Source organism: Trachypithecus francoisi, unplaced genomic scaffold (assembly GCF_009764315.1).
Source record: "Trachypithecus francoisi isolate TF-2019V2 unplaced genomic scaffold, Tfra_2.0 Contig01585, whole genome shotgun sequence".
In the NCBI taxonomy this organism is placed as follows: domain Eukaryota; kingdom Metazoa; phylum Chordata; class Mammalia; order Primates; family Cercopithecidae; genus Trachypithecus; species Trachypithecus francoisi.
In genome coordinates, this window is record NW_022681444.1 from 9466089 (window position 1) to 9493357 (window position 27269).

Genomic DNA, 27269 nt, shown 5'->3' on the forward strand with positions numbered 1-27269 from the left:
CGTGTCCTAAGCAGTGACAAATGGTCACTATTATTTTAAGCCATGAAGTTTTGGGTGGTTTGTTATGTAGCAAAAGCAAACTAACACAGCCCTTAAGTCAAATCATCACGTGCTGGTGAAGCCTGCTCTTCTCAACCTGGCTTTCTACGTGAGGAATAGTACCACCCATCTACCCATCCATCTCATCTATTTTATTCATTTTGAGACAGGGTTTCACTACGTTGCCCAGGCTGGACTTGAACTCCGGGGTTCAGGCGATTCTCCTGCCTCAGCCTCCTGAGGAGTGGGGACTACAGGTGAGTGCCACCACACCTGGTTATATTCCTTTTTAATCCTGGAACACAGAGGGCTGACCCAAGTCCCAAAGGGAGATTGGGATAAAAAGGTCAAAATGTGTTTGTCAGTTTATGCCAGACTGGTGATGCTCCCAAGATGGCCACTCACATTTCCCATGCCTACCCCTGCCTCACCTGGACGCCTCATGGTCTTTAAGGCCCCAGAGAACCAACCATTGATAACCTTCCCATCTATGTGTAGGGACCCGCAGAAGGGCAGGGCCCTGATGGGCAGAACACAGAGCTGAGGCACACGCTACCAAGGAATGGCCCTGTTCACGTGTTTCCAAGTAAAGAACAGCAGGGAGCAACTCACCGAGGGCACGGGCAAGCTGCCGTGCCGGCTGAGAAAGGAGTTAGAGACGGACACACTGAGGCCCTGAGCGGCACTGCCGTCCTCGGGGGTGAAGGCCACTTTAGTTTGCTGGACACAGTAGGAGACAGAGGAGAAGGAAGAAGCAGCACAGGAGGCCTGCTGGACAGAGGGGAGGAGAGAGAAGGCAGGGAAGGAGGGAGAGAAGCAGAGAACAGTCAGGTCCGTGCAGGGAAAGGCCATGGAGGTCGCTCTCCACATCCTCTCAGAGACATTCTGGAGAGGGACGGCTTCTAGGCCCAGTTCAGGGACTAAAACCAGCTGCCGAAGCCTATCTGCAGGAAAGGACACCCTCCTTCACTTCCTTACTCTAGATCCTAAAATTTGTTTCCACAGGAAGCAGGTCGGGTGGAAGGAGGACAAGGTGGCTGGAGCTACACAGACACGGGCTGACTCCGGGCTTGGAGCTGCTCCTCCGTGGGGAGTGGATCCATGTGTCATTAACACGTCTTCAAAACTCAGATGGGGCTCCGGCTGCCTGGGTTTGAGTCTGGATCCTGCCATTTCTCACGGGTTTGGCCTTGGGCACTACTTAAAGGTCTCTGTGCCTCAGGTTTTCTGTCTGTAAAATGGGGAGAACCCTGGTGCCTCCTGTACAGGGCTGTTGGGGGGATGAAATGGGATGATATGTGTGAAGCACCTGGAATCTTGCTTATCACACTGTACACGGGCCAACAGGCATGTGTAATGAGCACCATTTTTGTCTGTGAAGTGTGGATAACACTTCCGGCATCTGCATTTGAGAGGGTGCGACCAGCAGCTGGCAGGACTTGTCAGGTGGTATGCCTGGGTTGTCATTAGGATTGGGCCTGGCTCCCAGGTCTTCTGTTTCTAGCTGTGGGCTTGGATTAAGGTTCACTGGCTCTGTCAGCCTCAATTTACTTATAATGGGGATGCCAGGAGTTGTGGCAGGGACCATATAGAGCCAGATGAGAGCCCTGGTGCTTACCTGGGGAGGTGTTCAACACAGATGTTCCTAATAGGCCTCCGGGGGCTGAGCTCACCACTGCCCCACAGGTGTGGTGGAACAGGTTCTGATTCCACTCACTCACTAGGGGTGTCTCCCCAAATATTCAGAAGCCTTTGGACTCCGTAGTATGGAGAAGATGCCCAAGGATGGCCAATGGGCCAAACATATTTTCAATAAATCTGGCTCAGCAATGGCTTTTTTGTTTTTGAGACAGGGTCTCACTATGTTGTCCAGGCTGGTCTTGAACTTCTGGGATCAAGTGATCCTCCACCTCAGCCTCCCAAGTAGCTGGGACTATAGGCATTTGCCACCACCACTCCTGGGTCTCGGCAATAGTTCTAACCAAACATTTTAGGCAAGGGGTCTCTAAATGAGGCATTTATATTTCCATGGTGGGACCCTTTTTGAAACATCTTCAAAGCAATTGAGACTCATATTCTCAATTGTGTCTGCGGGGTGGGCAGGGCAGGTGAGGATCTGAGACTCTGAAAATGGCACGTGTGACACGGCTAACGAGTGGCAGGACTGGTATTCAGGACTCCCAACTCCAAGCTTGGCCTTTTCTCTACTGGACATGGCCTTCTCTGAAGGGGCTGAGTGTAGTTTTTGAGTGGAAACAAAACAGCTTGCTTGGTCAGCCAGAGCCCACTGAGTATAGGAAGCTCAGGGACTCCTGGGACTGGGCTGAGCCCCAGGTGATTATATGGAGTAATCCAGGGACATCTGTCCTCCAGTCTGCAGCTGCCTCCCAGAAGAATCAGACAGCCCTTCATGTCCTCTCGTAATGGATAAAAGATGGCCCTGTGCACTCCAGTCGCCTCCTAGTAGAAGCCGCCAGATTGGCCAGCACATGAGCACAGCAACCCAGGCAGCTCTGAACAAGCCTGGAGCTCCCTGTTGGGGAGCTTCCTCTTCCTGGGGAGCAGGGCTGGACAAGAGGCTCAGATCCTCAAACCTGACTAGGGTCCTCCATGTTCATTAACTGGCAGCAAAGGGAGAAAGTTTGGAGGGATGCCACAGGCACCCCCGATCTGCCCACCTGCCCAGTGCCTGTGCAATCCCGGAGCCTCATGGGGTGCCCACGGTGGAACAGCCTGCCTTCTGTGCTGACCCGTGCATCCTTACGTGCACGGGAGTCCTCAGCACAGGAGTGTTTTCTAGAAGAGGAAGGTGCTGTGTCTGAAACAGAGTGGCTCTGTTTAAAGCCATCCCCTGCTTCAATGGCGCTTGTTTCCCTTGGGCCCTCCCTGGCCAAGGCTGGGTTGTAAGTCACTCTACACAGTTAGGCCCATTATGCCAATCAAGTCCACAGATGGCCATGCACAGACCATGTCCTGTGCTTTGACTGAGTCCCTCCCTTCTGGGAGGTCTATGTTGAAGCCAAAGAAGAAAGAAACAAATACAAGAGACTGTCAGCAGAGAGAGCGAACACCCTGAGTACAAGCCTGTCCCTGCTGCATGCGGCTGCTGTGGAAAAGAAAGGTCCCTGCACCCCCGGATGGGGAGGTGGCGGAGTGGGCACTGGGCTGCTGGTGAGCATCTCAGGAAAAAGTAAAAGCATCTGTGTGGGAGATGGTGCCTTTCACACCCAAAACTGGGGCCCTGCCACGGCAGGGGGAGGCTCGTTCTGGTTCCTAGAGACCTGCTAGGATCGGAAGTTCTAGTCACAAGGGAGGGTGTCACTCACCAGCTGCCGCTGCTTGGGGGGTAGGGCGGGTGGCGGGGCCAGCTCCTGCACGGAGTCCACTCCGCTGAAGGAGTCACTGAAGCCGTATACCTCCATGAGGAGCTTGTTCTTCTGCTGGTAGATGTGCTCGTTCTGCGGCGTCTGGTAGAACATGGAGGGCTGCGGCTCCGAGTAGTCCTCCAGCAGCTGCATGTAGGCCAGCACTGTGAAACGGAGGGACAGAGCTGCAGCAAGGCTGGGGGCTGCCACGTCAGGGAACCCCTCCCCACATTCTTCCCACAGCAGCTAGGGGGCTTTCCACCGAAAGCACCTCAGGGAGGGACGAACAGGCGGAGCGCAGAGGCCTTTTCGGGCAGTGAAATCACACTCTGATGCGCTAACGGAGGAGACACGTCCAGACCAGCAGACGCGCAACACCAATGGGGAACCCTAATGTGAACTCAGGATTCAAGCGAGGGACTCAAGGGATGGCAAGTCTCAGCCACCTCCTGAGCAGGCACTTTCCCCTCAGGGCATGGCACTTGTGAGGAGCACCTGGCCAGGTGGAGCTGAGATTCAGATACCAAGAAAAAGTGGTGGCTCTGCAGTGCTAAATTTTGTATCTTCAAATAAGCACAAAGCCAGAGGCTTTTCTGCAAACCTCAACTAGTCAACAAATCAAGGAAGGAAGGCCAGACACTGAGCTGAGGAAGACAATCACAGAGGTAGGGAGTTTATGTCTTCCCTGAGCCGCACTGGGGGTCCAGGTATAGAGGAAATGCTCTCTCTCCAGGAGTGTCACTGAAGGAAAGGGTTCAAAGTCACCTTCTTTATTTAAAATATTATGTAAGAATTTCTTACTAGCTCCAACAAGCATAGAGCAGAACTTGGTTGGAAAAGATGCACAGGAAGAGATGGCTGCCCCCGAGGTCAGCTGCTGCTACTGAAAGGGCAGCTCGCAGCCCCTTGAGCTTGTCTTACACTTCCTTTTTTTTTTTTGAGACTGAGTTTCACTCTTGTCGCCCAGACTGGAGTGTAATGGTGCGATCTCGGCTCACTGCAACCTCCACCTCGTGGGTTCAAGCGATCCTCCTGCCTCAGTCTCCCGAGTAGCTGGGATTACAGGCATGGACCACCACGTCCAGCTAATTTTTGTATTTTCAGTAGAGATAGGGTTGTGCCATGTTGGTCTGGCTGGTCTCAAACTCCTGACCTCAGGTGATCCACCTGGCTCCGTCTCCCAAAGTGATGGGATTACAGGCGTGAGCCACTGCGCCTAGCCCCACACTTCCTCTTTAATGCTGCACAACCATAGTTACCAGGCTCCAGAGGAAGAGGCGAGCCTAGGAAGGTGATCCCAAGCACCCACAAACTGTTCCCTAAAAAGACTAAACGTGGCCGGGCACAGTGGCTCATGCCTATAATCCCAGTGCTTTGGGAGGCTGAGGCAGGAGGGTCACTTGAGGCTAGTTCAACACCAGCCTGGGCAACATAGTGAGACTCCCATCTCTAAAAAGAAAAAAGAAAAGAAAAAAATTAGCAATGGTGGTATGTGCCTATGGTCCCAGCTATTCAAGAGGCTGAAGTGGGATGATCCCTTGAACCCAGTTCAAGGCTGCAGTGAACTATGGAAAAAAGAAAAAGACTAAACACAACCACCTCTGCCTGACTTTTCTGTGAAACTGTGATCTCTTCAGGAGGTCTTTCTGAACTCTTGATGTTGAAGTCCTTGTAGAGACCTGCTAGCCAAGCATAGAGAACAGCAGTGACATTCCCAGCCTTCTAGAAATGAGGAGGACCTGGTCCATTTCAAAAGCAGCCCAGTGGCAGGCAGCCCAGAGGCCAGGCAGCCAGCATTGCTGGGAAGGCTCGGCCGCCAGTGCTCAGGGCCTGGGACTGGGGATTTCAGGTGCCGGACAGTGATCACAAGGCTCGTCTGGTGCAAGGGACTCACAGGGTTGCCCCTGGCAGGAGGGGCTGGGGACCCTCATGATATCAGTGCATCCCAAATGATGAGGATACGTCGTGACATTGGGACTGAGCGTGCGTGAACTCAGGCCAGTGTCAGCCACGCGGCCAGGGTGATGATTCTTTCCTTCTTTCCCTCAAAGCAATTTTGAGGCATTTTCCACAAGGTCACCTGAGGGTCCCCTCGGGGAGTGAAGAGCAGACTGGGGACTAGGACTGAGGCTCAGGCAGGGTACCTAAGTTTGGGGGCTCTTTCACAGAGTATGGAGAAGACCACCCCCTGCATAGGGGTCAACACTGAAAACTGGATGGGATCTCAAGGAAGAAGGGCTGAATCCCTTCCTCCTTGGCCCGGGAGGAAGTGTAACAGGCTTGTACAACTCAGGTCAGGCTCTCAGTCCCAGATCCGTGCCCCACTTGCTTGTTGATCTTGGGCAATACTCAGTTCTTCTAAGCTCCAGTTTCTCTACCTATGAAATTGGAACTAATAGGGCCTGCCTTGCAGGTGGCTGTCAGGATGACCTTCGACAGGGCATGTGAAGCTTTAGCTCAGGGCATGCCATGGCTGCAGCTCAGGAGTTTTTTTAGAGGTTTGCAGGCTCCAGTGCTGGAGACACTGATGAACGGGTTAAAGCCTCAAAATGGTGGCCTAAATTACTGGGGATTTTCAGCCACTTGAGACTGTTTGAAAGGAAACACTGGCTACCCCTCCCTTTCCTTCTCCCCTCTACAGACCCTGCATGAGGACCGCCGCCCACACTTGTTCTAGGAGCTGGAAGGGTAAGGCTCTCTGGCGTCTGCCGCAGTTTGCAAGGATGCCATTCTGCCCAGTGTCTGAGTTCAGAGGACCCCTCCCCTAGGGAAGGAAAGGGGGTGAGCCTGAGTGGCATGTAGCCCAAGATAACAGGGGTGGAGGGGGAGGCCAACAGCTTTTTAAACACTTGTCCATGCAGAGGGAGGGGAAGAGAAGGAAATGCTTCTGGCATTGCCATTGCACACCCCTCTGCGGGAGCCCTGGTTTCTGATGAGCGAATATACATGACAGATGGGGATGACATCATTAGTCCCACAGAGCCAGCTCTCCCTCTAGCTGGGGACCACTGCTGAGGCCATCACACAAGCTGGGCAACACCCACTGAGGAGCTGGGGATACATGATACCATCTCAGCCGCAGCCTTCTGGAGACCACACAGCCGGCCCTCAGGGCGATCCCTGTTGGACTGAACCAAGCCAGGTCTTCCCTTCTTTGAGAATGGGGCCCAGTTCTAAGCTGGGCTCAGATGCTCTCATTTGGGAATTTGGAGTAGAGATTCCATTTCTAGTTCATAGAAGTTCTCTGTTGGATATGTCAACTGAGGCCAGGGAAGCCTGGGGCTGTGGGGCTAACGTGACCACACACATTGAAACGGTGACAGCTGCGCTGCCAAGAAAATCGAAGCAGAACTATGCTAGTGAAGCGGGGAGAGGGCGGGGACAGAGAGGGCCAGGCAGCTCCCAGAAGTGTGGGGCAGTTTGGGCAGCTAGGAGAAAACAGAATTTCCAGGAGAACTCTCCTTATTACTTTTATGGCAGATTTACAGTTGGAAAATATTCAAAACTTCAGCTCCACCCCTGGGCTCCAATAACATCATATATTAAAATGTTTGGTCTAAGAAGTGTCCTCAATTACTCCTGCTGGGCAACCTCAGCTCCCAAGTCATTCTGGAAGCATGAACAGAGACAGCGTGCTCTAGACAGGGATCCTCAGACAATCACTCTGTGGACACTAGGTAAGTTCTGCTGAAATTCACATATCCACCTCGCTCTACGCAGATGTTGTTGCAATGCTGTCCTGCACGCCAGGACACTCGTTCCCCTCTGTCACTGTGATCAGGCCAGAAGGTTAACTGTTGCCATCTAAAGAGGAGAAGCGGCCAGGCGTGGTGGCTCAAGCCTGTAATCCCGGCACTTTGGGAGGCCGAGACGGGCGGATCATGAAGTCAGGAGATCAAGACCATCCTGGCTAACATGGTGAAATCCCGTCTCTACTAAAAAAAATACAAAAAACTAGCTGGGCGCGGTGGCGGGCGTCTGTAGTCCCAGCTACTAGGGAGGCTTAGGCAGGAGAATGGCGTAAACCCAGGAGGCGGAGATTGCAGTGAGCTGAGATCTGGCCACTGCACTCCAGCCTGGGCAACAGAGCGAGACTCCGCCTCAAAAATAAATAAATAAATAAATAAATAAATAAATAAATAAATAAAGAGGAGAAGCCCTTGGGATACGTGGAGAACTGGCCTGAGACTGTACAGAAACTGTAAAGGAGAGATCAGCTGATCAGGCTTTAAAAACGATCACCTGTAATGAGAAAACCTGGCTCCCAGAAGTGTCCACATACCTGGCTGGCCTATCTTTTATGAAATAATGAGGCCACTGATTTGATTCTGGTCTAATGCTGACAGAAAACATCCTGCCATTTCAGGTTATAAAATGCACTTCCTGACAACAGTGCAACAAAAGCTTACTGTGTTTGTTTTTCTTCTCTGGTAGAGGAGGTGGTTTTTCTGGGTCACCCGTTGATTCAGGAGCAGTAAAATCACCCACAAATTCGACAGGAGCTGAGGAACCTCCATGCTGAAAGGGGAGAATAGCAGCAAAGGGCGCGTAGGGGACGGACTGGATTGGGGCCGTGCTTTGCAGGTCCTCCCCAGAGACGTTGTCGTACTGCGAGGGATGCCGCTCGTAGGACACCCTGCAGCCAGAGCTGTCCGCCGTCTGGGAGGCTGCACTCCTGCGCTTCTTCTCGGGGAGAGCAGGCGGCGTATCTGTCTGCTGCCCTGGGGCCAGAGGTCCGTCTGGCTGGGGATGGCTGCCAAGAGGCAGCTGGAAAGGATGGCCAACAAATGGAGACCCAGACTCCCCCAAAGACTCTGGCAACGGGCTAAGGTTCCAGGCCGTCTGCTGAGGTATCTGGTCTGCGTTAGAGAGGTCTTGCTGGAGGAATTCATAGTCGGGATCATAGTGGTCTGCAGTTACAAGAGGGAAAAAAAAGACCCTGTCAGCCACAGGCCCTGCAGGAGCAGTCACCCCACTGCCCACCTCTCGCTGGCTTGCTCATGGGTGTGTGACAAAAACATGTCTCCAGGGTTTCGTTTATATTTACATGTTATATTCTTCTTTCTTCTCCCTGATTATAAAAGCAAACCAGATGGGAATATGGCTGTTTGCTATACTTTTCTTATTTTTTACATTTCTTACTTAAAAAAAAGAAAAATACACAACCATTACAGAAACCATGGCAAATTATATCAAGAAAATAAAAATCACCCACAACCCTGTAATCTAACTGTATTTTCTATTTACATTTTGATGTATTTCCTTAAATGCCTTTTTTGTCTCTAGGATTCCTTTTTGAAAAAGCCCAACTGAGGGCCGTGCGGTGGCTCACGCCTGTAATTCCAGCACTTTGTGAGGCTGAGGCAGGCCAATCACTTGAGGTCAGGAGTTCAAGACCAGCCTGGCCAATGTAGCGAAACCCCGTCTCTACTAAAAATACAAAAATTGGCTGGGCGCAGTGGCTCACGGCTGTAATCCCAGCACTTATTGAGGCTGACATGGGCCGATCACTTGAGGCCAGGAGTTCAAGACCAGTCTGGCCAATGTGATGAAACCATTTTCTCTACTAAAAATACAAAACTTGGCTGGGCACGGTGGCCCACGCCTGTAATCCCAGCACTTTGGGAGGCTGAGGCGGGTGGATCAGTGAGGTCAGGAGTTCAAGACCAGCCTGGCCAACATGGTGAAACCCCGCCTCTACCAAAAATACAAAAAAATTACCCGGACGTGGTGGTGCACACCTGTAGTCCCAGCTACTTGGGAGGCTGAGGCAGGAGAATCACTTGAACCTGGGAGGCGGAGGTTGCAGTAAGCCCAGATAGTGTCACTGCACTCTAGCCTGGGTGACAGAGTGAGGCTCTGTCTCAAAAAAAATTGAGAATACTATGTAAATACGTAAATGGTCCTGTACTTTTTCAAGTTATCAATATATTATGAGCAATTTTTAATAGCTACAGATTATTCCAGCAAATGAATGTACCATAATTCACCTGATTTCCTACCAATGAAATCTTGCTATTAATCGCTGATTATGCTCCTAGGATACATTCTCAGAAGTGAAAATATCTAGTTCACAGGATACAAACAGCTTCCTGCTCTCTGAGCCCCCCTGCCTGGCAGACTGGAGAGGCCCACACAGCACACATTCAGCACTGACTAACGAGAAGGCTGGCTCGTGTGGCTCTCTCCCCCTCAGCCTCTGTCAAGTGTTGTCAGGACCCCCACCCCTTCAATTAAAGCTTTCAACACAAATGGCTCTTAATTTTGGTAAAGAGAGTCAAATTACCCACTGACAGATGAACTAACAACAGTTACCGCTTGAGTATCTAGGCTGTGGTTTTACATTGTGATTTCATTTACATGCTCAACTTCCTAGGGAGGCAGATAGTTATCCTTATTTTGCAGATGAGGAAGCTGAGGCTCAGATTTTAAACAAGTTGGCCAAAGTCACGTAGTCAATGATTGCATGACCTGGGACTCCCATCCAGGACTGTATGGCCCCAGAGAAGCCACCAAGACAGGATGGAACAGGAAGATGCTGGCGGCTCACCTAGTGTTTCACAGCTTGTGTTCCGGGAGCACTGCCCACTGTCCCTGTCCAGAGAAGACAGCTGCTCGTCTGACTTGCTGAGCTTGCCTATGCTGCTGCAGGGGGAGAGGCGGGGCGACTCTCCACCATATGAGTGGCTGCCTCCTGACAGTCGCCTCTGTGCATAACAGTCAACGTCAAAATCCTCAAACGGAAAAAGAAAAACAAAGCCAAGTCACTTCTGAGAAACAGTGGCAGAGACCAGGGGTGAGGCAACTGATGCATTTACTTAGAGAAGGAAATACTGTCAGGCAAACTCAAAAACCACCTCTGACATCAGCAATTGAAGGACACATACAGCCGAGAAGCAGCCGTCTGGAGTTGGTGGGGGGTGTGGCCAGGGAGGGCTCTGGCGCTCGGCTCACCTATCCCCAGGAGACGCCCTTTGGCTCTGGCCTCCCTGCCCTGACCCTTATCCCCATATGGGAATTTGGATCATGTCCTGGAATGAGAGGGGTACAAGGTCTCGCACCCCTCGATGTGACAAAACACCAGCGCCTGAAGACCATGGGTTTCTTTCAGTTTCAGGAGCCAAATCCCTGAGCCTCCTACCCGCTCCCTGCCTTCCCAAGAAGCGAACACGAGCTGCATTACCTGCCTATTGATTCCAACAGGCAAACTGGAGCCACTGGTGGCTCGGCTCATGGGGGCCACCACAGCCACTCGGGTAGGGGACGGTGCCGACTGTCTTTTCTTGGGTGGCAACGCTGGTGGAGGACTGAAACAGACCAAAACGTCCAGGCAGACCAAACCACACTCACCAAAGCTCTTCAGCATGATAATGGGGTACAGGATGTGGGGCTCTTTCATTACTAGACTCTCCACACCCAATGTTCACACTTCAACTCCTGCCTACTCCCCTCCCCCAAAATAAAACCTGTAAATACCAAATGAACGAAAAAGAACAACCCTTTCTTTTTCTTTCATAATAAATCATACCAGGTCTCCCTGGGCTGAGGGCACAAGGTGGCCTTCAGGAGAGCTCAGGGTGGCCAGGGAGGGCTGGGCGGGGGCGGGGACAGCTCCAGAGTCAGCCTCCCAAGGGGAGCCAAGCCCCCAGCACTGAGGGGAAAGGGCCCGAGCCCTGCCTTCCTCCCTTTCTTGCTCATTCTACCATGGGAAGCACTGGACAAACAGGAAGGTAATTACCTATTATCAACCACCCGAATGCCAGGCAGAGGGGGCTTGGGGGGCGCGACCTCTTCATCTGTGGCGTCTGGGAGGAGCTCAGTTGACTGTGACATCCCGGTCGTCTTGTTTAGGATTTCTACCTCGCAATCTGTCAGGGGGAGCTCTGCTGGGCTAGAGATTTGGGAAGAACTTGGGGTTACAGGAGGTCACAGACGGGACGAGCACATACAGGCCGTGAGAGGGTGAGGATGTGACCGGGTAGAACATGGTGGGTGAGGTGGGGCTGAGGAGTAGGCTCCCTGGATACAGAGCCCTGGGGTTCTGGTTTGGTTGCTAAGGAGCTACTGGAGCTTGGCTGTGCCCCCAACTTTGCACCTCAGTTTCCTCATCTGAAGATGATCTAAGGGCTCTCTAAAATGCTCCAGGCCGGGCACAGTGGCTCACACCTATAATCCCAGCACTTCGGGAGGTCAAGGCGGGCAGATCACTTGAGGTTAGGAGTTTGAGACCAGCTTGGCCAACATGGTGAAACCCTGTCTCTACTAAAAATACAAAAATTAGCTGGGCATGGTGGCGTGCACCTGTAGTCCCAATTACTTGAAAGGCTGAGGCAAGAGAATCGCTCTAACCTGAGAGGAGGAGGTTGCAATGAGCCCAGATCGTACCACTGCACCCCAGCCTGAGCAACAGAGACTCTGTCTCAAAAACAAAACAAAAGCTCCAAATTTATGTTTTATATTTTTACCAGGAGCTTGGAGTAGAGATGAATATAAACCCTTACAACCATCGATGTCATCCTCAGTTTACTCTGGATCAAGCAAGAGTGCTCTCAAGTCAAAGCCCCCAAACCCAAGCCCTTAAAAGTTCTTTGTAATTATGAAACGAAGTTGCCCAGGAAAAGCACTGGTATGTGTCACTGGATGCGCTCACACATGATCCTTGGAAACAGTCACACTGAAGAGTAAACTTGAGATGGGCAATACTTCAAGCCTGTGTGAAATATACACAAAATGCTAACCACTGAAAAAGCAATATGGGCCTCCAGCAGCCCACCCTCATGCTGCCCACCCCCCGGGCCCTATCCTTGTCAAATGTAGAGACTTTGCCACTGAGTGTGACCCCCGCGACAGGAGGGTTAGTCAGCACCTACCCATCAGGCTTGCCAGCAGGGGAACTGGGCTTCACGGGGCTCGTCGGAGACGGACGTCCCTGCTTCTCGACGGTGAGCCTGACCAGCTCCTACCCCCACAAGAAAAAGGCAATGAGCAAAGCTCCTGTCACCACTGAGTTTCCACAAGAAGGCAGGCAGGTGCTGTCTATCCTCTGCTGCTGAGTCTCATTTCTGTGCCTACAGATTCCCCACGCATCATAAATGCAAGAATCACTTGCCTTAGGTAATCTGCATGACTTCCCAAATGTCCTCGGCCCTCCAAAAATACCTTCATGGCATGTCAAGAAGTTTCAAATGCGTAAAGGCACTTCCTCTTGGAAGGGGAAATGGCAAACCCCAGAGTCTCAAAATGATTGTTTATCACACCAATTAAAATACCCGGCAGAAGAGATTCCCAGTCAGTTTGTTGGGGAATAACCCTGTTTCTAGTTCTCTAAAGTCATGAGATCGTATGCATGACGATGGCACTGGGCGGCTTCCCAAGGCGAGCTGGCCACAGGTGTGGTGGAGCAGCTAGCTGGTGGGGGTGGGTGGGGGCTGGTTGGGATCCTTGTTAATGGAGAAGGAGGTAAGGGGAGATAACCCAGCAAAGAAATCACTTTAGAACCATTAACTGAGAAAAAAGAAAAGAAAAATAGCCTTTTTCAAATCATAGCAAAAGAAAAAAAAGGGAAGACCTAAGGGCCCATGTGTTTTTCTAAAAAAGATGAGAATGCATTTTCTCCCAGTTTGATGAGTTTTGACAACCGCATATACCCAAGTAAGTGCCACTAAAAACACAAAGAACATTTCCAGCCAACCTGCCCTGCCCCAACCGTTTTTTAACTTCCATTATCATAGATTACTTTTGCCTGTCCTAGAACTTTATATAAATGCAACCATATCATATATACACTTTTGTGTCCACTTTCTTTTTAAAAACAGCTTTATGGATATATAATTCATATGCCATCAAATTCACCCATTTAAAGTGTACAATTCAGTGGTTTTTAGTCTGTTCACAGAGTTGTGTGACCATCAACACTATCAATTTTAGGACTTCTCATCACCCCAAAAGGAAACTCCACATTCCCCTCGACCCCCAGCCCCTGGCAGCCGCCAATCCACTTCCTGTCCACACATCTTTGCCTGCTCCATCCCCCAAGCTCAGCGTCAACTGCTGTGCTTCGTGTGTGTGAGGCGCCTGCTGCTCGCTGCCGGCAGTGTTCCCACAAGTGGATGCATCACAACTTCTCCCCCGGCCTTCCTGTCGATGGACATCTGGCCAGGGCCTACGTGTTTCAGCAGGAAGCTGTTTACAAGTTATAGAGGAGGTGGCAGTGGATGCCAGTGGGCAACACAGTAACCAGAGACCCTGAACCAGAGGCTGCCAAGCCTCTCCAGACTCAAAAACACCACACACAAAAACGACAGTGTATGCTGCAAATAAGTCAGAGTCAGTTATCATCCTTCCCAGTGCAAGGGTTCTTTCAAAAACACAAAAACTAGAAGGTGAACATGCCAAAAAAAAAAATCAAACAAGAAAGTCACGGATACCAATGGTCAATAATCATAAGACATTCATCACCTTGGATGGTAATAAAATAGAAACTTTCAGATATAGTAGGTGAGAGCACCACTTCAGACAGCCTCTCCAGAGGGATGACTTATCAGTATATATCAAAAGCCTTAAACATTTGCATCATGAGAATTTTGCACCAGGTGCAGTGGCTCATGCCTATAATCCTAGTACTTTGGGAGGCTGAGGCAGAAAGATGGCTTGAGCCCAGGGGTTCAAGGCTGCAGTGAACTGTAATCACACTCCAGTCTAGGTGAGAGATTAAGACTCTGTCTCTTAAAAAAAGAATCTTGTCCTAGAAAAATGTCATGAATGTGTGCAAAAATTAAACCACAAAAGATGGTCATCACAGAATATACATAAGATTATGTATCATTAATGTGATAATTTTGAATAGTTCAATATCCCACAATTAAATATTTGATAATATGTACTGATTACATAAGTCATGACAGAACCAGACAATGGGCCAACCATTACATTGTTATTAAAAACAAAGTCACAACAAGAATATGCACTGTATCATGGAAAGATGCTGTAATACATTAAGTGGAAAAATAGTTCTAGGTGATATGCTGGTATATATTGCATGTTTTGTAAACAAAGCCAAATCAAGAATATATGTAATACAAAAAATATGGCTATGAAATACCCCTTTATTTTGTTCTTTTTCTATTTTCTAAATTTTCTGAAATGAACACATATTACTTCTGAAATAATAATTAAACAAGCAAATCCCCCCCAAAACTAAATGCATCTATCAAACTCTTGGGCTCAAGTGATCCTCCTGCTTTGGCCTCCCAAAGCATTGGGATTACAGGTGTGAGCCACCATGCCCAGCCAGGCATATCCACAGACACAGGTTCAGTGTTACCCTACTCTGTGACAGTTGTTACCCCATTCAGATGCCTATTCTTGAAGAACTGTGGAGAAGCAAAATCTCTAAGAGCCAAGTACTAGCAAGAAAGCAGAACCTTAATACTTAGATGTGCTGGGCGCGGTGGCTCAAGCCTGTAATCCCAGCACTTTGGGAGGCCGAGACGGGCGGATCACGAGGTCAGGAGATCGAGACCATCCTGGCGAACACGGTGAAACCCCGTCACTACTAAAAAAAATACAAAAAACTAGCCGGGCGAGGTGGCGGACGCCTGTAGTCCCAGCTACTCGGGAGGCTGAGGCAGGAGAATGGCGGGAACCCGGGAGGCGGAGCTTGCAGTGAGCTGAGTTCCGGCCACTGCACTCCAGCCTGGGTGACAGAGCAAGACTCTGCCTCAAAAAAAAAAAAAAAAAATACTTAGATGTTAGCATAATTTAGAAGTTAATATTTAAGGAGCAGTCATCTAGCTGGTGATTACAAACAGGACGAGATAGAGGATGAGAGACTACACAATCAGGGAAGAGAGCAATTAGGACAGAGGCAGCTCCCCTGCACCCTATCGCCTGGAGGAGGGGGGACAGTGGGAGACGCAGCTCTTCCTAAAAGCGCAACGCCAGGCCCCAAAGAAGAGCATCACGGCCTTAGAGGGAGTTACAGAGTGCCAGAACACAGTGCCCTGGACACTCCACTTTCAGATTCACTCTTCTTTACAAGCAGGGCCAAAGGAACAGAAAGAAGTCTGTGTTGTTTGTATCTGTTGATACAGGAAAACATTCCCGACTCTTCATTGATTCATGGGCAATTATAATTAGATAGTCATTTTTCTGGAGAGGCAGCTGTAAACTCAACTAATGAATGATGGCAAAAGAATCCTGGAATGACAGGCACACATGTGCAGGCAGGCGCCCGAATTCAAAGATGATGTCATGATCCCAATCACGCTCCCTACACTAGCTCGCATGGCCTAGGCTTGAAAAGAGTATAAAATGGGGCGGGCTGCTTTTTAAACTTATCACCTATCTCCCTGCCTAGACAGAAGGTCTTTAGTCTTGACTTGCCTTAACTATCACAGAAGAGAAACCCTAAAATGTGCACATATCTAGCTACTGTGCTAACACCCTAATCTCATTGAAAGCTGACCATTTATAATTTGGCATGAGCCCAACACCTCCTACTGAAGGTAGAATTTTTTTTTGAGAGGGATGTCAGACTTTTTAATTGTCCTGAGGCACAAGTTAGAAAAGACTGAAAGACCGGGCGCGGTGGCTCACTCCTGTAATCCCAGCACTTTGGGAGGCCGAGGTGGGTGGTTCATGCGTAGGTCAGGAGATGGAGAGCATGGTGAAACCTTGCCTCTACTAAAAATACAAAAAATTAGTCGGGCGCGGTGGCGGGCGCCTGTAGTCCCAGCTACTCGGGAGGCTGAGGCAGGAGAATGGCATGAACCCGGAAGGCAGAGCTTGCAGTGAGCCGAGATGGTGCCACTGCACTCCAGCCTGGGCAACAGAACGAGACTCCGTTTCGAAGAAAAAAAAAAAAAAGACTGATAAAAAGGCCAGGCGTGGTTGCTCATGCCTGTGATCCTAGCACTTTGGGAGGTCGAGACGAGTGAATCACTCGAGCCCAGGAGTTCAAAACCAGCCTGGGCAACATGGTAAAACTCTGTCTTTACCAAAAAACAAATAAATAAATAAATTAGTTGGACGTGGTGGTAAGCACCTGTGGTCCCAGCTACTCAGGAGGCTGAGAATGGAGGATCACTTGAATCCAGAAGGTGGAGGTTGCAGTGAGCACAGTTTGTACCATTATTGCGCTCCAGCCTGGGCGATAGAGTGAGACTGTCTCGGGGAGAAAAAAAAAAAAGAAAAAAGACTGTAAGAGACTACTCTAGAGTCTACGTCTACAACAGTGACTGGAAACTGCCGACTGGTCACTGAACATCAGTTTTCAAAAGTCAAAAACGGTATTTGGAAAAGTAGCTCTCCAAATATGTAATACTTTACTTTCATGTTCATTTTATTCATATTGAAAATGATTATAGGCCGGGCACAGTGGCTCACGCCTGTCATCCCAGCACCTTGCGGGGCCTAGGCGAGCGGATCACTGGAGGTCAGGAGTTCAAGACCAGCCTGGCCAACATGAAACCTTGTCTCTACTAAAGATAAAAAAATTAGCCAGGCGTGGTAGTGGGTGCCTGTAATCCCAGCTACTGTAATCTCCTGCTGAGGCAGGAGAATCACTTGAACCCTGGAGGTGGAGGTTGCAGCGAGCTGAGATCATGCCTGGGCAACAAGAGTGAGACTCCGTCTCAAAAAAAAAAAAAAAAAAAAAAAAGAAAGAAAGAAAGAAAGAAAATAATCACAGAGAAGGAAGGGCTTAAATGACCTTTGACAAGTCAAAATACAGCTCTGGTGCTCAAGTAAGAGAGGAAATTAACTGGTGAAGTTGGGAAGAGGTGGGGTACTGATTTCAAAAGGTCATGCTGGGATATCTCTTTGACCTTGAGTGGCTCAGCCCCCAACAGCCAGGTGCTAGACTGGGACTGGTTTTCAGAGAAAAACATTGAGGGTCTTTAAATTCCTCAGATTTCCTTCCTTCAAGAGTCACAACCACCTCTGAGCTACAGGCTCCCGGTGGAAAAGCAGCCCCAGAACCAGACGAGGTGACAGCGGTCTATCTCTTACCTGAGATTATAAGACTACCTGGAAAAGAGCCATAATCACCGTCAAAAATGGTCACCGTGAGCCATCAGAAATGAACCCTTCTCCAAGTAACACTGTTTCCCCACTGCCTCCTGGTTACCTAGTTCTTACCAGTTACTTTATATACTTTATCTTACTGAATCTCTCCTCAAATCTTCAGGGCAAATATTTTAAAACCTACTTGAAACTCAGGGAAGTAACTTGCCCAAGGTTCTACAGCTTGAACAAGTGGCATTTATGTGGAGGTTTAAATGATAAATGCTACTACCCATTCAGGGACAAAACCAAAGTAATCCTGTTTTATAACACATGTTCAATCATTCAAAAAAAAAAGAGGAAAGACTCCCTTGAACAACTGAATGGGTTATGTAAACGATGGTGAGTCAGTGTAAAGGAGCGTGCAGCCCCTCCTCCAGTGGGCTGCCGACATCCTCGTGAGTGCGTTTCCCCCTGCACAGCTCCAGCCCCTCCCAGCTGTGGGAGGCTCTCTCACGCCACCAGGGCATGGGCTTGTAAGGTGTCCCAGGCCTGAAGGGTCAGCAAGAGATGTTGGAAGTCACAGCTGGCTTGTGGATGGGAGTGCAGAGAATCCTGTCCTCCCGTGGGAGGTAGCTCGGATGACATGGCGCGCAGGAGCCGGGAAGGGGGCAACGGGTTGGGGTGGGAATCATGCCCTTGCCACTGACTCTACTGCTCCACCTGGGCCTGAGTCTCCGCACCTGTGAAAGGGGTACGGGGCAGCCATTCATTCCTACTATGGAGGGTTGTCATGAGTATTAAGTGAGGATGATGTACAAAAAGCACTCAATAAATGTTAGCTATTATTACTATTAGACAATAACAACAAATGCCAACATCATAGTGTCTCGATCACTCTCACTGCCTGTAATCACTCCAGCACGAAAAGCTCCCAGCCACAGGCAGCTCCTGTCCATCCTCCAGATGCCGGCCTGTCTCTTCCTTGGGGAAGCGTCTCTGATCACCCTGAGAAAGGAAGATCATCATACCCTTTCATTGCACACTGTGCCATCTCCCCTGGCAGCGCTATACCACATGGGTGTGCCTTTGTGTTTATGGTCCTGTCCTCCTTAGACTTTAAGTGCCATAGGGCAGGGTCTGGGCCAGCTTTGCTCATATTCCCAATTCTCTCTCACTGCCTGGCACACAGAAGGTTCTCACTAAATGCTTCTTGAATAAATGAAACAAAACTGAATTTATAAAGCTTCTCACCTAGAGAATCTTTGTTCTGGCTGAACTTTTTTTTTTTTTTTTTTTTTTTGTGACGGAGTTTCGCTGTGTCGCCCAGGCTGGAGTGCAGTGGTGCGATCTTGGCTCACTGCAAGCTCCGCCTCCCAGGTTCCCGCCATTCTCCCGCCTCAGCCTCCCGGTAGCTGGGACTACAGGCGCCCGCCACATCGCCCGGCTAGTTTTTTGTATTTTTAGTAGAGACGGGGTTTCACCGTGTTAGCCTGGAGGGTCTCGATCTCCTGACCTCGTGATCCACCCGCCTCGGCCTCCCAAAGTGCTGGGATTACAGGCTTGAGCCACCGCGCCCGGCTGGCTGAACTATTTTTAAAGCAATTGTGGAAAGTTATTTGCTCCGACATTGACAGGTTCATAATCTATAGGTTTCTCTCTCTTGTTTTTTTGTCCCAGTCACTTTGAAAAATCAAGGAAATTTTTCTTTCAGACATGCCTTTCAACTAACGAAGTGGTGCTGTAATGACTCCACAGAGGAAATGTACTTGGGACTGTCACAAAGCTTTGTGAGTGGAAACTCACTCTCCTCCGTTTTGGCTACTCTAACTTGTGAACATCTCATCAGAATCAATTTGATAGAAGGAAACCTTAATAATGTTACCTGAAAAATAACAATTTTCAATAATAGCATTTTCAGAAGCCTGGACAGGAACAGTAGGAATGGGTGAGCCAGAGTGACTCGGGGCTGCTGATAAAGCCCCAGGCCATGTCCCACTCTGCCCTACTGAACCCAATGTGCTACTGTGAGGACCAGACAGGATAACGTACGTGCCTGTCTTCCAAATCCTGGAACGGGCCATCTGGTCTGATCACAACAGCCACCCTGGGCTACATCCTTGAGTCTCGCTGCCCTAAGCAGATACTAGTAACTTTTTGGAATGAGGGGAACATGGGCAGGCTGGGTGCAGTGGCTCATGCCTGTAATCCCAACACTTTGGGAGGCCGAGGTGGGCGGATCACCTGAGGTCAGGAGTTCAAGACCAGCCTGGCCAACATGGTGAAACCCCATCTCTATTAAAAATACAAAATTAGCTGAGTTGTGGTGGCTCACACCTGTAATCCCAGCATCTCGGGAGGCTGAGGCAGGAGAATCACTTGAACCTGGGAGGCAGAGGTTGCAGTGAGCCAAGATTGCACCACTGCACTCCAGCCTGTGCGACAAAGCGAGACTCCATCTCAAAGAAAAAAAAAAGGAGAACATGGGGGAATTCAGAGGAAAATACTGATGTCATCCAGGCAAGCCCCCTTTACATGAACTCCATGACCCCAGCAGACACATCAGCCTCCCCTTAAATGCTGCTGGGGGTGGAGGGCCACCCAGATGTCCTGGCAAACACACATTTCATTTTGGAGCAATTTTCAATGCTGAGCAATGGTTTCTCAGCCTCTCTCTGTAATTTAAGCCCTTTGGGGGTCCTTATTCTACTCTCCAGAGCTGCTGGGGAATGTTAAGCCAAGGAGACGGCTTTCAGGAATTTGTTAGCCTGGTTGAGTGGGAAGGAATTGTTTTTGACCTGGGGTAAATACCTCAGCTGTAATTGTGGACTGAGGGGTTCAGAAGAGAGAGGGACGCAGGTTTTTCAAGCCAAGAGATCTGTTTACAAAGCATGCATCTAGCACCACATAATTAATAATAAATAGCAGCTAAGGCCTGACTGCTCCGTATGTGCCAGGTGCTGTTCTAGAAGCATTATGTGTATTGACTAGTGTAATTTTTCCTATAACCCTGCGATGCACAATGCTATTATTATCCCTATTTTATCAATGAGTTACTTAAGGTGCAGAGCAGCTGAGTAAATTGTTCAAGTTCATAGACTTATTCAAGTTCATAGCAAGTGATGAACTTGGGATTCAGATCTATCCAGGCGCTAAGGCTGGCCCCCTTTCTACTACATTATACGGCCTCACACAACAGTGGGGTTTCCACTGCCCTGCTGCCTGCAGCCCTGGCCCTGACCCAAAGAGACCCAATGGTTCATGTCCAACGTTCTGTCTTGCTCCCCATCCACTAGGACTTATTTTCTCTATTAGGATTTGTCCCCCTGATCCCAATTCCAGACCCTCTATGGCCTTTGCTTCCCATCTTAACTAGGATTCATAATTTCTTACGCCGTTTCTGACTTCTCTGGATAGCAAATACACAGACCACATCATGGGTGTCAAGTAAATATAGAAAGTTCCATTTCTTATTCAACTCACTCCTGCTTTTCTACCAAGAATCCTAGAAGTTCCCAGAATATGAAAAGGTAGCACTGATATGACATGCTGGGAGCTTTGCTTAAAGTCATTGTGAAAATGATCTCCATTGCATTTTGTCTAGCTGGTAGGCATGCTCAGCTAGCACAATGCTACGAAGGCTCACTGAAGATTTAAGGCAATGCTCAGTAAGGGCTGACGGCTCTGGGCAGCTTTTCCATAAGAGCCATTTGCACCAGTCCTGAGAGAAGTAAGTAGTTATGGGATACAGCGCACCAACACCAGAGACGCAGAAAGACATTCTCATGTTTGAAGGTTAGGAGCAAGATCGTATGTGACAAGCACCAGCAGGCAGGCTGCTCTAAGTCCCTGACCGGGACTGTCTGGAACCTGCACCGGTACCTTCACTCCATCCAGCACGGCCTTGATGACCCCCTTCACAGTCGTCACCATCTCCTTGTCTTCTGAGTTCACACCTTCCAGCATCACTTGGTCAGACCAGCGAATGAGGTTGGCGAGACTTTGGTACACTCGGCTATAGCAGGAAGAGAGGGCTGAGCTACAGGGAAGAGAAGAATGGAAAAAAAAGAAAACCTAAAGCATGACCATCACTTAGCACAGAGCCAGCTTCTCGGTGACGAGGGTGTGTTTCCCCATCTTTCTTTGTGCAAAATCCACACCGCCTTTTAATAAGCAAACTTCTCCCATGAGCCTTTTTCCTTACATCCAACAAAGATTTTGTGGAGCTTTATATTCTAATCTGCGTTTCAAAATTTTTTCATTTTCAAAATGGAACATTACAAAAATTCCACCACGATAGTTAAGATGCTTTTTCAAACTTCACATCCTTCTACAAGATTCTGATCACATGTCTCAAGGAGTGCCCCATCTTCCCTTCCTTCTAGCTGCTAATCACTAGACTAGGTCCAGGGAGTGTATACTGACTTTCAGCAATTAGAATAAAATCTATTTTAGATGTGCCACAAGGAGCCGACAGGTTTGCGGGATTTTAACAGTCATGAGCTCAAAACAGGTCTGCAGTTTATTGGAACTCCTCCGTCAGGGGGCCAGCTTCATCATCCTCTGCATTATAACCATGAGACGGACGTCAGGAGCGCACGAGTGAAGACTATTTTGAGGATAGTAAATCAGGGGCGAGGGGGCCTGTGATGGTGGTGGGGATGTGAGGGTGGGAACGCAGATGAGTGAGTGAGTGTGTGTGTGTGTGTGTGTGTGTGTGGCACCACACTACCAGTTATACCGTGATGCCAGCGCCCACGAACAGAAGCCCTGAGTGCCTCAGTGATCGTAGAGTAGCAGTCAAATGGAGGTGCTTACATCTTTCACACATTTTTAAATAACTAATTTCCCTAGGAATTGTGGAAAGGATTATTTTTCCATTTCAAACAATTATAACAGAGGAAGAGCAACAATATGGAAAATTTATGTGCTGAAACCTCCTCTAGTCCAAAAAAAAAAAAAAAACCAAAATGATGCAGACATTTAGGAGCCAAAGATGTAACTTTGAGGAAAATATATAATATTGTAAGATAGGATTTAAACAAGTTCTAAAAACAAAGCCACTTAAAACAGAAATGTGAACCAAATAGGGCTTTAATGAGAAGCTCTTCAGAATCAGGTACGGAGGAAACAATTATTGCAAGGGATCTAAAGTTTCCATTTAGCCAGGCGTTCCACTCTGCATGTTCCAACAGAAGGAAAGGGTCGGAAGCAAACTTTCTTTTTCTTTTGAAAAGAATGAAAGCAAACTTATCAAGTCCATTAGAAACAAACAAACAAAATTCCCAAAGGAACCCTGAGAAAGCCAGGATTGGGCTACTTTCGAAGATGATATGGATGGAAAGTATTTGTTGTTGGAACTACTCTCTTAGGAAAGAGGATGGAGAGGGGAAAACAAAGACCCCACAGTCTCTCCTGGGGTTTTGGACCAGAGCTAATCTCATCCTGCAGGGGAATGTGCTTCTAACGGCGGGGCTGGACCTCGCTCTGCTTCCTGGCAAGGCCAGGTGAGGCCTCTTGACAGAAGCCCGCGGCCTTCCCGAGGTGCTGCAGGAGGATTCCACCGGAGAAAGCATCTCACTGTTACACTGCTGGTAACGGGGAGGTGAAAGAGGTGAAACGCCTTTTTTTTTTTTTTTTGAGACGGAGTCTCGCTCTGTCGCCCAGGCTGGAGTGCAGTGGCCGATCTCAGCTCACTGCAAGCTCCGCCTCCCGGGTTCACGCCATTCTCCTGCCTCAGCCTCCCGAGTAGCTGGGACTACAGGCGCCCACCACCTCACCCGGCTAGTTTTTTTGTACTTTTTAGTAGAGACGGGGTTTCACCGTGTTAGTCAGGATGGTCTCGATCTCCTGACCTCGTGATCCGCCCGTCTTGGCCTCCCAAAGTGCTGGGATTACAGGCTTGAGCCACCGCGCCCGGCGTGAAACGCTTTTATTCACTACTTCCTTTCTGCCTGCATTGGATGCTAACGTTTCCCTGAAGGTGCTGGAAATGTCCAGCCTTCCTGTCATTAGCTTGGAAGCAGAAGATTCCTGTGTCAAGGGTCTAAGACATAAGAAAGGAAGGAGAGTTGAGGACTATAAAAATGCCATCTGAGGCCCAGCTGCTGGCTCATTTCCACAATGGAGCAAAGCCCTCCGTGTGTGACGAGTGTAACTGTTGCTCTCATATGGGCCTCCGGGTGCCTCACTCGGGAATCCTCCATTCACAGCTCATGCTAAGAGCCAGCTGCTTGTTGGAAGCCAGCTTATCACCGTCCCAGGAACTGAGGTGAGGGCGGCAAAGGGCCTGCTTGCAAGGACCCACCTCGCAGAAGAAACGGGAAAGGACCTTCCAGCTAGCAAACTGCCCTTAGGGAGGAAAGAGATAATGCAAAGCATCTAAAAGGAGCATCTGAGGAGGTATTTCCAATCACTGTGGGAGACCAAAAAGCCACCTCCACTAGCCTGAAAGAATTTCAGAAGGAAAACCCCTTCAACAGGATTAGTCAAAGGACTACCAGAAAACAAACCATATTTCATGGGTCCTTACAGCCACACCCAGGCACTTCCCATTTTCTCCTCTAGGAAATGGTTCTAGACATTCAATGTCAATTCAGAGCCACCCCTCAACAGACACAAAATACCCCCAGCCATTACCATGTGACCTGATCAATTCTTACCCAGAGTTTGCAAGTGACCTACCTCCAAACAGCGCCCTGGATCCGGGAAGCAAGACTGCTAGCAGCACCACACTCTGGGTGTGAGGGTCCAGGGGACACTATCCTGGACTCTCCCAAAGAGGCTTAGCGCCTGAGGGTGCAGGGTGAAGTGATCACTCCCCTCTTCCCACTGTTCCCCTCTCATCCACGCCCTAGGACGTATACCCTCTGCCCATGACTGCCCGAATCGCTGCCCTCCCCTCCCTGGGACACACCAGGCCCAGTGGCCTCAGTTCCTTTGCTCTTGTTCTCCTGCCCCCACTGCTAATCCAACTGCTGCTTTCCCTCAGGTCGGGCTCCAAGAACTACCCAGTCGAGGTTTCATCAGATCAAGTCCAACACCCACGTAGCTCTCCTTTCTTCAGACTCCAACAGAGCTTCCTCTCTGTACCATAAAACAAGGGCTGTATCACAGAACAGAGGGAGCTGATTTGTTTCAACTAGGCTTTAACTCTTCCAAGGCAGAGACCACCACTTGAGACCAGGTCCACTAGAACATGTTCTAAAAGGGCATCCATACATCTGACTGTGGCATGATGTCGCCATTCACTTCCAGGAGCCCAGCACCGAACCCTTCTACGAGCTGAAGCTTGATTGACTCTGGGAAAGACAGAGTGAAGACAAGCATGTCCTGCTTCCTCCCTGTCACCAACCAGTGCCAGCGAGCTTCTGGCCAGAAGACCACAGTCTCCACGGGTCAGCTGAAACTCCAGGGTGGAAGCGCCAGGGCAGAGTTTCTTGTAAATAAAGACATTATTTGCTTTATCCCCCAGAAGAAGAAAACTATGAACTTCATTGCCAAGTTCTGAAAGCAGTTCATAAAAGCTTAGCCTCACGGGGCTAAATGAACACTAAGCCATCTTGGGGAATTGTGACAGAGAAGCATTTATCTTGAACAGGTACCATGGAAGAAAAACAAAAAAATGCGCCAGCCTCTTCAGAAAAAGCTCCTGCTAGGCTTTCATTTCAGATTACATTTGGCACTGCTTTTCTTTTCACATTTAACAATAAATACAGGACAAGCTGCTAACTAACCTGTAAGAGGAAAATGCACTCCAGCAATGAAAGTATTACCCAACAAAAGCTTCCTGGGGTAAAGGCTCGCTCCATGTCCCCTGCACGGAGTGCTTGTAATTTTATGTTGCCTCAGCATCTGTTTTAAAATATGTTTAGCTTTCTCATACCAGAAGTAGGGCTCACGAACCCTTGACAAGGTTCCTAATACTACATCCCACCTGACTGGCTCTAGCCGGTGGCCAGACAGAAACTACAGGCATCTCTGCCCGCCAGCAGGCTGGCTCCCGGCTTACCTACTGCTCCTTTAAACAGACCATTTGCCTGAGAACTTAAAGTAACCACCTCTTAGTCACAGGCTGCGCCTCCTGAACGCATGCCTGCTTGCTTTAAACCCACCAATTAAAGCTCACTGCAGGAGGCCTGTTTGGATAAGGCCCGCCCTGGACCCAATAACCCCAGTAATGGCGCTGGTCCACAGGGTCCCTCCTCTCTCTCCCAGCTTATGCTTCTTTGCCTCCCCGTGCAGCCTCCAGGCTGCTGTGTAACCCCCAAGGTCTAAGGTACTAGAAAACTCTTAGCTTGTGAGCCTGCAGTCCAGCTCCTGCCAGTGAAGCCTGCGAAGAGCCTCATGCAGGTGGAGGCCCTGCTGGTGCTCTTCAGTCCGGGCCTCGGGTGATGACTGGAAACAGTAGCTTCCAGCTGACAGATAATGAAACTCAAAAAGTTTCATTCAAAACAGGCTCCCCCCACCTGCAGTGAATCCAGGCTCCAAGTCTGGGAGGTGTCCTGGCTTGACACAGTTAAGCGCTGCGCGGCCCACACTCTAACAGGGCTTCCCTACCTGCCTCTCTTGGCCTAATCATCTAAGCAGCTGGACACTGATAGGACTGAGTGGACATGTTAGGTGATTGACGGCTTCAGGAGAAACGTATCCAAACCAATGTGACTACTGCCAATGAGCTAAGGCAAAGAAATGACCACAAACTTACACTGTGGCCACATCCCTAGGGATGGCAGAGATGTGTCCCGGGCTTCAGGAGTAATAGTGACCTCAACTCTGAGATGGCATCAAGGGACAGTTGTGGGGGGATGGGTCAGGGGAAGGATGAGAGGTGATGGAGTCCTTTTCCTGACTGTTCCTAGGAACCTTGAGTTTCCAGTGCCACCAAACCAAGATGCCTCCAAGGCTTCCATTGTTCTGATACAGCCAAGGACGTCAGAGCCACTCACCTGTGCTGAATTCGAGGATCGTTTTGCACCAGGGGTAAGATGGCCTCCAGCACCTTGCTGGCTGACCCTGGAAGCATCTCCAGTACCTTCTTATCAATTGCCATTTTGTCCACAATGGTCTTAAAGTAGCGCAGGGCACTGACAACTTCCTTCTCTTTCTCCTCCAGCCAGCTCAGGTTCTGAAAGGAGACGTTCAGCATAAGGAGGAGGAGAGAGATTAAAGGGAGCTATTTTGAAAAAATAAAGGAACATTTTCTTTAAACCAGCCTGAGATCGATAGGAATGGAAAGGCTCTTGCTACAGAAACCAAGCCAGGTCATTTTTCTAAGGACTGTAATCAGGAGACGGAGGGTAGAGCTGAAGGAAGAAGGGGGCTTGGACCAAGAAAGCTCATCCAGAAATTTCTGAATTCCCTTTCCAGACTCTGAGGTCTTGAAAACCACTTCTCCTGTCTGTCCTCATCAGCCACACTGACAGACCACCACTGACCCCATTAAGTAGAGTGAGGACTAGTTTGCTGATAACTTGGAGAAGCAACAGTCAAGGTCCATGGTACATCTGTATCCTGTAAATCACATCCAGAAACTCCAGGCTTTTGTTTCAAAGATCTGAGGGACTGTGTAAGACCAGTCCAGGGCATGAAGGGCTGAAACCCATTCCCTGAGGACTCCTCACTAGGTTCTCAGATTGTTCACCCCACTGAAGTCCCCACAGCTAGAAGGGGCAGGAAGTCTGGGGAGAGAAGGCAGAGAAGCCAGAGTAGATGACACTGCTTCTCAAGATTCAATGGCTACTCATGCAGCAGGCGCCAGCAGCATTCATGCTCCCTCTGCTCCTGAGAGAAAGAGAAAATACAGAGCCCTGCGCTTTCCAGTGCTTAAGCCACAACCCCAAGCTTTTCTCCCTGACCGTG

At 49.4% G+C, this 27269-nt stretch overlaps 1 protein-coding gene across 11 annotated transcripts in view; it reads right to left on the reverse strand.

Moving 5' to 3' along the window:
* The window catches only part of RAPGEF1 (Rap guanine nucleotide exchange factor 1), a 166609-nt gene that overhangs the window by 44064 nt on the left and 95276 nt on the right, over window positions 1-27269 (reverse strand). For 5 of the 11 annotated variants that reach the window (XM_033194546.1, XM_033194497.1, XM_033194537.1 and 2 more), the window contains 9 exons: window positions 26357-26535; window positions 21291-21447; window positions 12275-12363; window positions 11143-11295; window positions 10588-10711; window positions 9955-10138; window positions 7814-8314; window positions 3366-3568; window positions 652-810 (listed from right to left, as the gene is read on the reverse strand). In XM_033194546.1, the coding sequence (XP_033050437.1) occupies window positions 652-810; window positions 3366-3568; window positions 7814-8314; window positions 9955-10138; window positions 10588-10711; window positions 11143-11295; window positions 12275-12363; window positions 21291-21447; window positions 26357-26535 (1749 nt within the window). The remainder of the gene's footprint in view (window positions 1-651; window positions 811-3365; window positions 3569-7813; window positions 8315-9954; window positions 10139-10587; window positions 10712-11142; window positions 11296-12274; window positions 12364-21290; window positions 21448-26356; window positions 26536-27269) is intronic. The other 6 variants (XM_033194513.1, XM_033194531.1, XM_033194505.1 and 3 more) reach the window with 2 other exon arrangements.